The sequence below is a fragment of the Bacillus rossius genome, chromosome 1 (genome assembly GCF_032445375.1).
Source record: "Bacillus rossius redtenbacheri isolate Brsri chromosome 1, Brsri_v3, whole genome shotgun sequence".
In the NCBI taxonomy this organism is placed as follows: Eukaryota; Metazoa; Arthropoda; class Insecta; order Phasmatodea; family Bacillidae; genus Bacillus; species Bacillus rossius.
In genome coordinates, this window is record NC_086330.1 from 22,656,088 (window position 1) to 22,669,434 (window position 13,347).

The 13,347-nt window shown below is 38.0% G+C and overlaps 1 protein-coding gene across 5 annotated transcripts in view; it reads left to right on the forward strand.

The window, feature by feature from the left end:
- Positions 1 to 13,347, forward strand: part of LOC134532990 (ankyrin repeat and death domain-containing protein 1A-like) — a 228,358-nt gene that overhangs the window by 180,027 nt on the left and 34,984 nt on the right. For all 5 annotated transcript variants that reach the window (XM_063370106.1, XM_063370124.1, XM_063370114.1 and 2 more), the window contains one exon: positions 4,148 to 4,246. In XM_063370106.1, the coding sequence (XP_063226176.1) occupies positions 4,148 to 4,246 (99 nt within the window). The remainder of the gene's footprint in view (positions 1 to 4,147; positions 4,247 to 13,347) is intronic.

A 13,347-nucleotide genomic window follows, 5' to 3' on the forward strand; every position in this document is an offset into this window, starting at 1 on the left:
CGGTGCTTCCAAATGTGCTGCCTTTTCGTTGCCGGTGCTTCCAAATGTGCTGCCGTTTCGTTGTCGGTGCTTCCAAATGTGCTGCCTTTTCGTTGTCGGTGCTTCCAAATGTGCTGCCTTTTCGTTGTCGGTGCTTCCAAATGTGCTGCCTTTTCGTTGTCGGTGCTTCCAAATGTGCTGCCGTTTCGTTGTCGGTGCTTCCAAATGTGCTGCCGTTTCGTTGTCGGTGCTTCCAAATGTGCTGCCGTTTCGTTGTCGGTGCTTCCAAATGTGCTGCCGTTTCGTTGTCGGTGCTTCCAAATGTGCTGCCGTTTCGTTGTCGGTGCTTCCAAATGTGCTGCCGTTTCGTTGTCGGTGCTTCCAAATGTGCTGCCGTTTCGTTGTCGGTGCTTCCAAATGTGCTGCCTTTTCGTTGTCGGTGCTTCCAAATGTGCTGCCGTTTCGTTGTCGGTGCTTCCAAATGTGCTGCCTTTTCGTTGTCGGTGCTTCCAAATGTGCTGCCATTTCGTTGTCGGTGCTTCCAAATGTGCTGCCTTTTCGTTGTCGGTGCTTCCAAATGTGCTGCCTTTTCGTTGTCGGTGCTTCCAAATGTGCTGCCTTTTCGTTGTCGGTGCTTCCAAATGTGCTGCCTTTTCGTTGGTGGTGCTGTCTTTTCGTTGTTGGTGCTTCCTTTTTTGTTGATTGCGCGTAGTACAAAATGTAGTGATTGAATATTTACTAGTTTATCACTTCTTGGTGTTACTAAAATATTTTACAAGGTTACTTGGTCCTTTAGAATGTATAAAAATGTCACGATGGATTACGAAGGTCATGTGGTCCTGAAATGACTAGCCTATACGTCTGATAATGACATGACTCGGTCTCATGGACTGAAGGCAATTGATCTATATGTGTGGCTTTGTACATGAACGGCTTATATGTTATTCAGATTATTGAAAAATTAGACTTTCATAATAGGCTAATCGGCACTGATTTAATTCGTTGGTCCGGTATATTGACTTGAGTTGATTTTCGTAGAGTGAATGATTAATAAACTCCGCGAAAGGTAATGGAAAACAGAACCTAACATTTATTTAATAATTAGTTACAACTGTCTCTGGTCAAGAATCGAACCGTGGACAGGGATCCATCGATTCGATTTGTAAGTTAATGAGTGATTTTTTTGATGAATTTTGGATTTTTTCCCGCTTTTCTAGCTACATTATTACATGATTTCAAGATGGCGTCCGAATTTCAAGAAGGCGGGGGGCACCTCGGTAATAAATGATTACTGCACTGTAGCAGGTTAAAATAAAATTAACCAGATGTAAATGTACTCTATAATATGAGTACACACAAGATGACGTACTCCAGCAGTTGGTCGCTCCTGGTAGCATGTACTGAACATTAAATGTCGGGTCCATGATGGTCGACAAGGACAAAGTAAAATTTCAAGGTCAAAGTCAAATTTAAAGGTCAAGGTCAAATTTCAAGGTCAAGGTCAAATTTCAAGGTCAAGGTCAAATTTCAAGGTCAAGGCCAAAGGCTAAGGTCAAGGTCAAATTTCAAGGTTAGGGTCAATTTTCAAGGTTAAGGTCAAATTTCAAGGTCAATGTTCAATGTCAACAGTTGAGGACAAAAGTATGGTGACCAGATAATTATACTACATGGGATCGGCACACTCTAGCAGATGAAAAACAAGATGGTGGTCTCCAGCGGATATAGACAAGATGGCGGACATGATGTCATACCTGTTGATGATATATACCTTGGTACTGCTGGTAGTAGATCAGTCTAGGTAGCTTTCATGGAGGAAGGATCGACCGTTTACTCTCGCCGGGAATCGAACCAAGGACGTACATCGATATAATCAAACATTATGTTTATTGTCAATTTATTTAATACATTTTGAACTTTTTCCCGCATCTCTAGCATAAAAATTACGGATTTTCAAGATGGCGGCCAAATGACAAGATGGTGGGTCTGTCTCGAACAGGTGGTGCTATTATTACTTTAAATTAAAAAAAATTACAAGTCCAAACATGCATGTTATTTTTATATACCTTATTTAATCTTCGGTCTGGTAAATGTCTCGATGGCTGAGCGGTTAAAGGCGTATGTTTTCCAACCTATATATCAGAGCTGCGATGGTTCGAATCACAGCGTTTCCAATATATTTTTCATAAAAAATAAAATTTAAAATGTCGATAAGGTTCTTAATAACTATGGTAGGTAATGGAACATCGACCTTATGTGATGAGACAGAGCGACGCTGGCGCTCTCTAGGAACAAACGACAGAAACAAAGTCGACGGTATCCAAGATGGCGGCCTGCGGCGGAACAAAAAAAATCAAGAGCGATGCTGGCGCTATCTAGGAACAAACAACAGAAACAAAATCGACGGTATCCAAGATGGCAGCCTCCAGTGGAACAGAAAAAAATCAAGAGCGACGCTGGCGCTATCTAGGAACAAACAACAGAAACAAAGTCGACGGTATCCAAGATGGCGGCCTGCAGCGGAACAGAAAAAAATCAATATGGCTACAGAGACGAACATTTCATCATGAGTGGGGCGCTCGATTTACAGATGGCGGATCCAAGATGGCTGCAGTGATCTGCTTGTCCCGTTACGTTATGTCCCGTTACGTTACGTCCCGTTACGCTCATTTTAAGATGGCCGCCGTGACGTCATAATTCAAAATGGCGGATAACACAATGCCGGAATTTTCTAGAAAACGAAATGACGTCATCCAAAATGGTGGATCCAAGATGGCGGATACAAGATGGCCGCCGGGGTCAAGGTCAAAGGTCATGGTATCCTTATTCCTAGAAATGGCTTAACTGAGGCTTGAGTTAAGGATGCTTAAGCCTATTTTAGGAATTGGTGTTCTTTCTAAGGCAAAAGACATTTGTGGTTTTTTGAAATCCTAATTTTTCCTCGAAACGGGAATTTTTCCCTCGAAAACGGGAAATTTTGAGTCATTTTGAGTCATTTTTGAGGAATTTTGAGGAATTTTTGCCGCCGTGACGTCACAATCCAAGATGGCGGACCGACAATCTTCAATCCACTACCTGATACCTGCGCTCGGCGCCCCTATTATATTCTACTCTAATTCATCTTCATCTCCATCATCACTTCTTCCCTTGCTTAATCCAAACAAATAAGTAAAACTTAACCGTCTCGCTCTGATTTACGAACTATTACATATAAATTTTATTTCCTGTGTTCAAGTTAGATGCCACAAATATAAAATTAAATATATATATGTATATTTGTCTGTCTGTACGAAATGATTGAACTCATACACTGTTGATGTCATTTGACTTGAAATTCAAACAAGTTTTAGATCAACTATCTCGGCATTCAAGGTTGAGCCTCATCGAACAAATGCACTGCACTGACGTTTCACTCTGTAGTGCAGCAGGCATCTGCAAGATTAAATGCTTTTATACGGTCTATGACCCCTGAGTAATTGTAACATCCTTGATTTCCTGAAAGTGTGAACTGTAATAAAAATGTATTCTTTTGCCAGCATTTTTTTTATTTAATTAATGTTGCTTTTTGTGTTTGATTGCTCTGCAAACACCTTGGAGATTATGTTTTAAGTCAAATGAGATTTGTTTTAATAGTCAATGCACGTATTCTCGTAAACGTTTTGTGTAACTTTGTTTATTATCATGGGTGTAATTCCTGAGGGGAGGGGGAAAGGATGTCTCAGGTCTCACTGAAAAAAAAACCTTACTGAGGGTACCCGCTTATCATTGCAAAATCGTAACTTTGATTAGGGGTTGATAAATTTATCTCTCCCCCTCCTTTTCACATCCTTTGTGAATTTTATAGATTTTCTCCCCTGTAATTAATAGCAATTATTTATCATGTGGCAAAGTCCATAACATAATCAACGTGTGTTCCATTAGCTGCTACTGAAATGAAATAAGGTGGACTCCGTGTGTGTGCACGGTGCTGACACCTGGTGGTAGCACGTGTGGTCGATGTTTGCAGTACGGCATGAGGCCCCTCACTACCTGGTGGTAGTGCGTGTGGTCGATGTTTGCAGTACGGCATGAGGCCCCTCATGACCTGGTGGTAGCGCGTGTGGTCGATGTTTGCAGTACGGCATGAGGCCCCTCATGACCTGGTGGTAGCACGTGTGGTCTATGTTTGCAGTACTGCATGAGGCCCCTCATGATGGCGGCGTGGCACGGACACAAGGACGCCGTGGAGATGCTCATCAACTGCGGCGCCAACGTGGCGGCTGTCAACAAGGTACCTACTGCTTCCCTTCCTCTAGTGTTGCCTAAACGTTACGAAACACCAACATGTCAATATCTCAGTACAATGTCACAAATTTTCAACTTCAATATACGAAGACCCGCTGGTTACACATTATCCGTGGATCTTTGTGAATCCACAGATGCAGGGGCGTAGCCAGGATTTATTTCGGGTGGTGTTTACTTACACCCTGCTCCCGTACTAGGGAGGGGGGTCCGGGGACGCTCCCCCCAGAAAAAATTTGATTTTAATGTGCAATTTGGTGTTATTTAAGCACTTTCGTAATTAAAATATTGGATTTAAATAACATAAATTTGTGTCCCGACTTTATGATATTTTTAAAGAGACACTGTTGAAAACTCATTGCTGAATATTAAGGGTTATCGGCTCAAGGGTTCTTTCTTAGTTTCATCTAAGTGCATTTGCAACAGCTAGACAAGTGTAAATTTTGTCATAAGTACATATATATATATTTTTAATATTTAGAGTAGGGGGGGGGGGTTTGGACACCCAACTCCCCCCCCCCCCCCCCCCTGGCTACGTCCCTGACAGATGTCTTCGTAAATTTACGGAAACTTGAGTTCACTTGCTTTCTTTTAACGTGTTTCAAACTGGACGTATATAAGCAAAACATTCAATAACTTGTTACTTTCACAGCGAGAACTCTCTTCATTTGTCCACGTGTGTGTTTATCTTTGAAATTATGAAGAAGTTTAATTCTTTTTTGAAAAGTCCGTAAATTTACTGTGATTTCCAAGTGTATGTTGTTATAGGAAACTTATGCCTTTAAAACATGGGCAAAGCTACGACAGCGCTCCTAGCGGCATGGACTGAGAAGTACCAGCAATGAACATTCAGTCTTGGACAGCTGAATAGCGTGATACAGCAAACAAAACGAACAGCGGATTCATATAGCAGCAGACTAGCTGATAGCGTAACAATAGTTATTTTTATTACTTTTATAAGAATGCTCCCTTCGCAAGGTGTGAGCTTCGCGCGTGGAGTTCCTCAGGGGTGTTAACACTACACTCCCCGCTGAAGGCGTCACACCTAACTTCCACTGATTGGCGGTTCCGACCCCAAATTCTTATTTGGCAGGTCTTCGCTCCCAAAATTCTTCTTGGGGAAGCTAAATCCCCCGTTAGGGGTATTGCTCCTAGAAATCCATTCAAAACGACTTCTATCGCAAACTTCCACATGGGGTTTTGTACATAGATGTGTAAATAAACGATTTAGTTTAATCTTGAACTCACCCAATGGACAGCTAGAGTCCTTAAATTTGTCAAACATAATGGCACGTACACCAGCCATAAGCTTGCCACCGTTCATGATCCCAGTTGCCGAACAAGTATAGAATATCATAAACTAATGTTTTTAGATGCGCACTAAAATTAAATTTACAATTCAATCTAATGTATTACTGCTGGAGCTACGACAAAACATCACATGTTCAAAATTGCAGATCTTTGCCAATTATATAGGCCCGCCATATTTGAAAGCTGTAGTTTTCCATTAATTATTTTTTTAATACGTGTCTATTTTAGTTCCTATATGTATTAGATAAGATACAAATGTAACATTTTAAAAATTGTAGGACAGCTAGAATTTTAAAATTTAGCATGAATATTCACACTATCTAAGGTAAATACCAATAGAGACATGACTTAACGTCATGGGACTAAAATTGTTCATCTCTTTGGTGTAGATATGTCTGCCGAGTTTTAAGACGAGTGTCCGATAAATGTGTAAAATAATCGAAGAATTATGTAAAAAAAAAAAAAAAAAAAAAGCACAAACATTTTCCTTGATAAAAAAATGTGGTTCTAGCTGAGGTGTAATAAAATTAAAAATTTCACACTTTTTCAATTTATTTTTTTCTTCGGCAACGGACTGGGATCTATAAACCTGCAAAATTACAATGTTTCTAGCTCATTTTGAAGTGGGTTAGGATTTTTAGATCAGTCAGTCAGTGAGTGAGTGAGTCGCACGTGGAAATGCGACTTTCGGAAATTTAATTTTACAATAAAAGGAATAGTGGAATTACAAATAATTGAAAAACAGACAGGGATAACGCTGGTCGTATCCATAGATGAATCGGCTACTCAAGTTATTTCGCTTAGAACGGAGCACGGAGCCTCTTTAAAGACGATTAACGTCGGTGATTTATGTCACGCTAGTAATCCTTGAGCTGACAATAATGAGCAATGTCCGGGGAAACCAATCAAAAACCGATTTTGTAACAGCAAATAACGAATCAGCTGGATGATGCTCGGCTAACGTACCGTGTCGGAAAACATGAATTCGGGTAAAGCAGAGTTTTCGGACATATTTGAACACATCAAACTGAACGTCCACGTTTACAGAGAAGGTTAAATGTCATTTTAATTTGAGTGTTCGTATTAATATACATGTGACTCTGATGTGGTAACTAATCCTTTCTTGGGATGACAAATTATGTGATAGTAATAATTACATTACTATTTTGTTGGGTGCCTATTTCATATTATACCTTTTCATCGCAGTTTGAGGTAGAGAGATATTCAGGTGTGAAAAACAAATTTATATTACGTTGATTTGTGGTTAGTGAACTATAGTCGTTTACAAGAACTCACTTTAGCGATGTAAAATGTGGAGAGAGAAAAAAAACAACCAAATATTGGGTGGTCACGGTTACTCTAAAATGAAGGGATAAACAAATGGTAATAAATTAAATAATAAAATGTATACTAATGTGGACAGAAAATTTGTTAATGGGTGCATTACACATACATCACCCTTGCACACGTACATGCACAGACACTTATACCCTTGAGTTACAAGTCGTACAGTAAATAAATATATTTAAATTACAAAACTTAGCACTACTGAACCGGAAGCAACTTGTTAATTGTCTGTAAATTTACGTTGGGCACATTTAAATACTAAAAGTCATGTTTAAAGTTATCACAATTTTCACTGATTTAAAATTTATTATGTAGTTTTCATAAACTTGTCTGTTCTGAACGATATCACTGTCTCTACTTTGGCTTATGAGTGCACGTATTTTACGATTAATTATTTACATATATTTAAGAATAGATATTTATATTTCAGTTCCCTGTACTTTTTGATAATATGATAGTATTACAGTAATTAATCAATTTTTATTCCATCGTGTATTCCAGCTTTGCTATTAATTTTTCATACAGTTTTGTTTAATAGTTTAACATAAAACCAACTTGGTATCATCAATGGAGATTTATTTCTGAATGTAGTGCACATATCAGTTAGGTACCTTTATATGAGGTTGGACTACCAGCACATATTTTCTCTCATTTATTTTTCACCAAGCGCTTCAAAACATTTCAAAACTATCAGTTGATGACAATTTGATATTATTTTCAATATATTTAGTTCAATTAACATTAATGTCCTTTTTTCATTGATGTCTACCTACCATTTTATTTATAGTTAACCTACATATGTTTGTATGCATATTTTATTGTTTATTTGGTTGAAAGTACTCCAAAATGATTTTCAGCTTAATTTTATTTATGTAGCAATATGACTGAAAAATTAAATCAACGTGACGAGAGATAGTTAGTTAACTAACAAGCACTTGTATTAAATGGATGCAAAATTTATTTTCTAAAGCTTTTAAATGTAAAAACAAATTTATAACTATTTCCCTTACAATAATTTCAAACTGATTGGAATGAAACTTAGAAAATGTGTTTTCTATACTGCTATGAGATAAAATTGCGTTCTTCTGGTGACACCGCAGATTTAATACAAAATTAAATTGTTTTATTTATACGTTTTCTTGTTATTTACTGTGTTAATGAAGTTCTCGTTGTATTCAGGACAGGAACTGAAGAGACGTGAAGAGGAGGCACCTCTTCAGAAATAAACCAACAGCAGATGTTTGTATGTTCAATCGGCAAGAAGCCCTGGGATTAAACTCTGGTTCTTGCAGAAGCAGTTGGCCGAAATTTCCTCCACCTCCTTCAACAAGCGCTTGCAAATTACGTCGCTTCCCTAATGAGGGAACGAGAGAAGAGTTCTTTTTTCCCCCTCGTCACGAAATAGAAACACGGCTTAATTACTTTTATTTTTAACTTGTTCCTGGAATTATTTACGTTCGTTTCTATTTCTGAGTTTATATTTACATCTGGGCTCTCTCCAAGTTAAGAGGTAAAGAGTTGTCTACAATCCTGGAATCAAGTTTAACTTTCCCACTCCAATGTTTCACGTAGATATCTAATTGCTAGTTCAACGCAAAACTTTTGGTTTTATACGGGATAAAACACCAAGTACTTTTGTCCAGGGAAACTTTATTCCTGAAAAATTTCAAACCAGTCACCTTTTGGTATACAACAGAACATGACATGAATATGTGATAGAACTGGAATCAGTGCGTGAAAGACATCCGCCGGTATATTTGGCGGAGTGTTATAATATCGGGCATTAACTGCTGCATCCTGAAATCAATTAGAGTTATTTTTAGAATAAAAAAGATATTTTTGCTCAGCAAGAGAATCAAAATATAAGAGATCAAACAATGGAATGTTGAACATTAGCCTACTTATAATCAATAGTAAAGAATTCCCGTTGAATTTTTTATGTTTTTTGTTTAGAACCTTTTTCAGGGGTTAGTGTTCTAGTCCTCAGAATCCCCCATAGAGAAATAAGCTAGATGGCATGCTTTATTAATGACTAGGAGTTATAGATAATTATTATGATGCACAGCAGGTATCCCCTGGAAAACATGCACAGGCCGCAGGAAGGATAAAGAGATAACAAGGATAATGCGGGCTACATCGCCGTTCCGAAGCTTTGCTGAGGGAAATAAACGAGATACGTGAATTGGTGCAACACGTAATTTATAGCTTTAAAACCAGAACCTACCATAGGTGTAATTGTGAGTTACTGACGGAAATATCAGTACTTTTGGATTAATGAACACGTTTTCTTCTGTTTTGGTTTTGTTTTTGTTCTTTCCTGAAATGCTTTATTTGTTTTGTTTCTTTTTTTTTTTTTGCATAGTGGAGTAATACCTATACATGAGTATGTTCGTCTATGATTTTAATTTTACAATTTTATTTAAAATTTACGTTCTGTTCCCTTTGTTTTTCCCCCCTTCGTTTAAGCTTAGACCTAATTGACGCTATATAATTAATTTTTTTTCATTTGGCAAAGAAGACCATATTGCCTTGTTATTAGAGAGAGGTTCTGTGAGGTTTTGCATACTTAATGACTCGTGAAAACACTCGAGAAGTGGTTTTATTTTGGAAATAACTGGTCTAACATTATTATTATTAATATATATATATATATAATCACCAAATAGGCTACATATTCACTAACAATTAACAAAAAAAATAATGCCACATATAATTTAGGTGACCGTTCCAAAAAAAGAAATGATTTTATAAAGAGCTAAAAAAATTAGTATTAGAGGAAAGAGTTCGGATGCATATAGTGCAGTTTTTCTAGTTATCTTGAAAAATTTGGAATCAACTTCTGACTGTTGTTCCTGTGAATAACTGCATTAAAGTCAAATTGCACATAGACCATATTTTTCCAACGGACAGTATGTTAGTATGAATAGTTATAACCCGTAACGCATCATACTGGAATCAAAATAGCACGACGTGCACTTTTTACCCTCACAATGAACATAAATGAATGATTATATTGAAATTGTTTCTTGCCATTGCGAACGCACAAAAAATACAACCTCGCTCAATGTTTACAGTTTTTTATCGTCATGTCTGATAGGAATATGTTTAATTCAAATTTAACATTCATTTGGGAAAAAATCACTGTCCAGGAATTTATTTTAAACATCTAATAGATTTATTTAATAAACAAAACATTAATAAATTGAATTAATTATAATATTACTTCAATTTACCAATCCGTCCATCCTTCTGAAAAAATCCGAACTTCATTTTAGTAAATTTTTCTAATCTAAAAGCTCACGAATAATTTCGCACTGTCGTCACAAATGTATCAAATATGATTCGTTTGGAAGTTATTTAACTCGCATCCATGGCGTTGCGATATTGTGATTCCAGCATTGTCAATTAAAACTAAACACTGAAAAATTACCACTAAAGTAGTCAAAACTAGCCTCGCCATATTGCAATTTCAAATATTTTGATGTTGCTTGCAATAACGCTTTTGCGCTAATTGCTTTTGGTTTGGCATTGCATAGGATTTAGCTTTGGCTACTTGTTGAAGTCAACACTTGTGAACTGGTGCGATTATCGTGATAGTTGTAGCCGCCCGCGTGAAGTGATAAGTTATTTCCTCGCGGCGCTTACAGACTAGAGCCTGTTAGTGGATATGTGCTTGCAACAAGGTATAGAAGGTTTGGGAGATATGATTTATGCCTTGGCGTGACAAAAATTTGGATAAATAGTTCAAAATTATAATTATAGGAAAAAGAAGGGAGAATCCAAGATGGTAGGTCCTGATTTCCCTTAATGGTCCTTGCCGAGAGAGACAGCTTAGTTTTGACGCTCTTGCACCAGATACTGAACCCATGATACGAATCAGTAATCACTTAATGAACGCTAAGTTAGTATCCAAGTGATTTGAGCCCCACTTCAGCACTGAAGGTTCCATCGCCTTAAGCCTCTCTTTACACAGCCGTGAGATGACAATCAAAAATATTTGGAATGGACCTCTGACAAGTATGCATGTTCACAGCTGCATAGACTCTAAATAAAAACTTGTAGCCTCCCTCACGCATACTCAAGCATATTCGGACAACTTGGCCTTCGGAGGTCAATCAGTCGGAGATAAAGCTTAAAAAGTTTAAAAACAATTTTTTAAATAATCTTAAGGTTCATTTTTTTACAGACTCGAAATTTGTCAAGCTTGGTCGCTCTATTTTATCGTTACCTTGAAACGGTGACTTGGGACGAAGCCTCGACACTCCCTCCCCCCTTTTTTTCTTCCTTTTTTCCAAAATGGCTGCGAATTTACCCAAATTTTTCTTTTTCTTTTTTCGCGTCACATGAAACGTCCAGCGAGCGTCGAATTAATGTACACAGTATCGATCCAGGTTATATGTAATGAAACAGTGTTCACCCTGCTCCGTACTCGCTGTCAGCACACGGCAGCTCAGACCGGTTTCCCGGTGCGACTGAAGCTCTGCCAGGGTGTGCTGCAAACCACTGTGTGATCATTGCCGTGACGGGCCTCGTGATCATGGTTCCAGGCGATTAGCTGTCGCCCCCTTACCAACAGTTTTGACGCGTAGAAATTAATTTTGGGTTGTTCTGAGGAGCTGAAATTATTTTTATTAAAAGTATTAACGGTTATTTTTTTTTCAATCTTGGCATTGAGCTTGACACAAGCCTGATAGATGTGGTTTACAAATTTGGTAAAATCTGGTAAATAAAAATCTATCTGTATTACTAAAAGGGAGTGTATCCGTCTGTAGTTAGCGCGGAGACGGTAAGTCCTGAGCAGAGGGTTTCCAAACCTTTTAGCCTAAGGGCCACACTGGTTCCTCCACCAAGTCCCAAGGGACAAGGCCTAGCTAGCTAATAATACCAACATGCTCTAAAACTGTGGCAAGCCAGAGTAGACGCCACTCTGCCTGTTATCTAAGCCGAACTAACGCTTTCGCCTGGAGGTCTGTTTACCCGCCGACTGCGCTGCACTGGGTGTTGCCGCACATCTAGGGGTAAACGCCTCGCTGCCGGTGTTGGCCCGCGGGTCGTACATGGTAATAAATTGGAATTTTTTGGGATTCATTATTGTTACTAATGAATCCATGTAACGATTAAAATATAACTCCTCTACAGAGTAATCCACCGCATGTATTGGCTTTCCTTACAAGCATTAAAATGGTGAACTTTTACAGCAACCAAACATGAACGTAAAAAATAAATTTTAAGTTTTTAAAAAAGTTTTAAAATTTTAACATAGTCAAGTAATGTCTCAAAAGGAATTTTAATTTGAAAATCACACTAACAGCACAAAGGGCAAATTGTAAATGACATAACATAATTATGGCAGGCATTCAGAGAAAGGAGATAATACATTCCATTAATATAGTTTATTAGATTTAAAAGACACTTTTGACTGTAAAAGCTAAAATTAAGAGGAGTATAGGTTGGCCTTTAGGTTATGACAAAACAAAACTAATTTTTGCTTACATTAAAAAGAATCACTGGATTTAAAAAAAAATAAGAAAGAATTACACTTGTTTGAGGATAATAATGTGTAGCAAAAGAATATTCTTGATTAAAATACGCAATTAAAATTTAAAAAAAAAATATATTGCTAGATATCCCAGTTTGTTTTGGATACACATTCTCAAAACGCCAACTTTCAACTTACAATTGCGGCAAAGGTACACGTAATTGCTATGCATTGAACCCTTAAAAAGCTTCCAAATAAATTAAAATTTCTAATCTTTTATACAAAACTACCATTTAACACTACTACTAGCGCCGTTAGTTCGCAGGCCGCCGCGAGCTTCACTAAGAGGGTGGATAATTGTGATAAGTTTGCCAGATCTGTCTGTATGACCGTGCTCCATATCGTTCCACTGGCGGCGGGTGGTGGCCGGGCGAAGCTTGAACACGCGCCATTTTGGTGGGAGCGTATGGCCTGTTCTGTTGGCATCGGGAACTTGCATAATTAGGAGCTGTTTCTGGGACTCTGCAGGGTTAAGATGTTTCTACAGTTTTTAAGTTTAATATATTAAAGATTGAAACTATAATGTTTATACATAAAAATTAACATTGAAGTTAATTTTACCATGCTAAATTTTTTTCCCAAGGTTTTTAAAATAACGTTATTTCCTGTGAATGTTGGTAAAGTACTTTAGCTACAATTTTCTGGAGTTTCTTGTCTTCTGGGTTGTGACCGCGTCGAAGGCGAAGATATCACCGTGGTTTCGGTCGACGCTGCAGTTGGGTAACTGCTCCCTGATGATGGCGCTGCAACGTCGACCGAAACCACGGTGATGGAGTAACAGGTGATTTGCCTAAACACGAATTCGTTACGGCGATTTGCATAAAGTCATTTCGCCTAAAGGCGTTTTGCCTAACGTCGAATAGCCTAACGGCGTTATGCCTAACGGCGTTTGG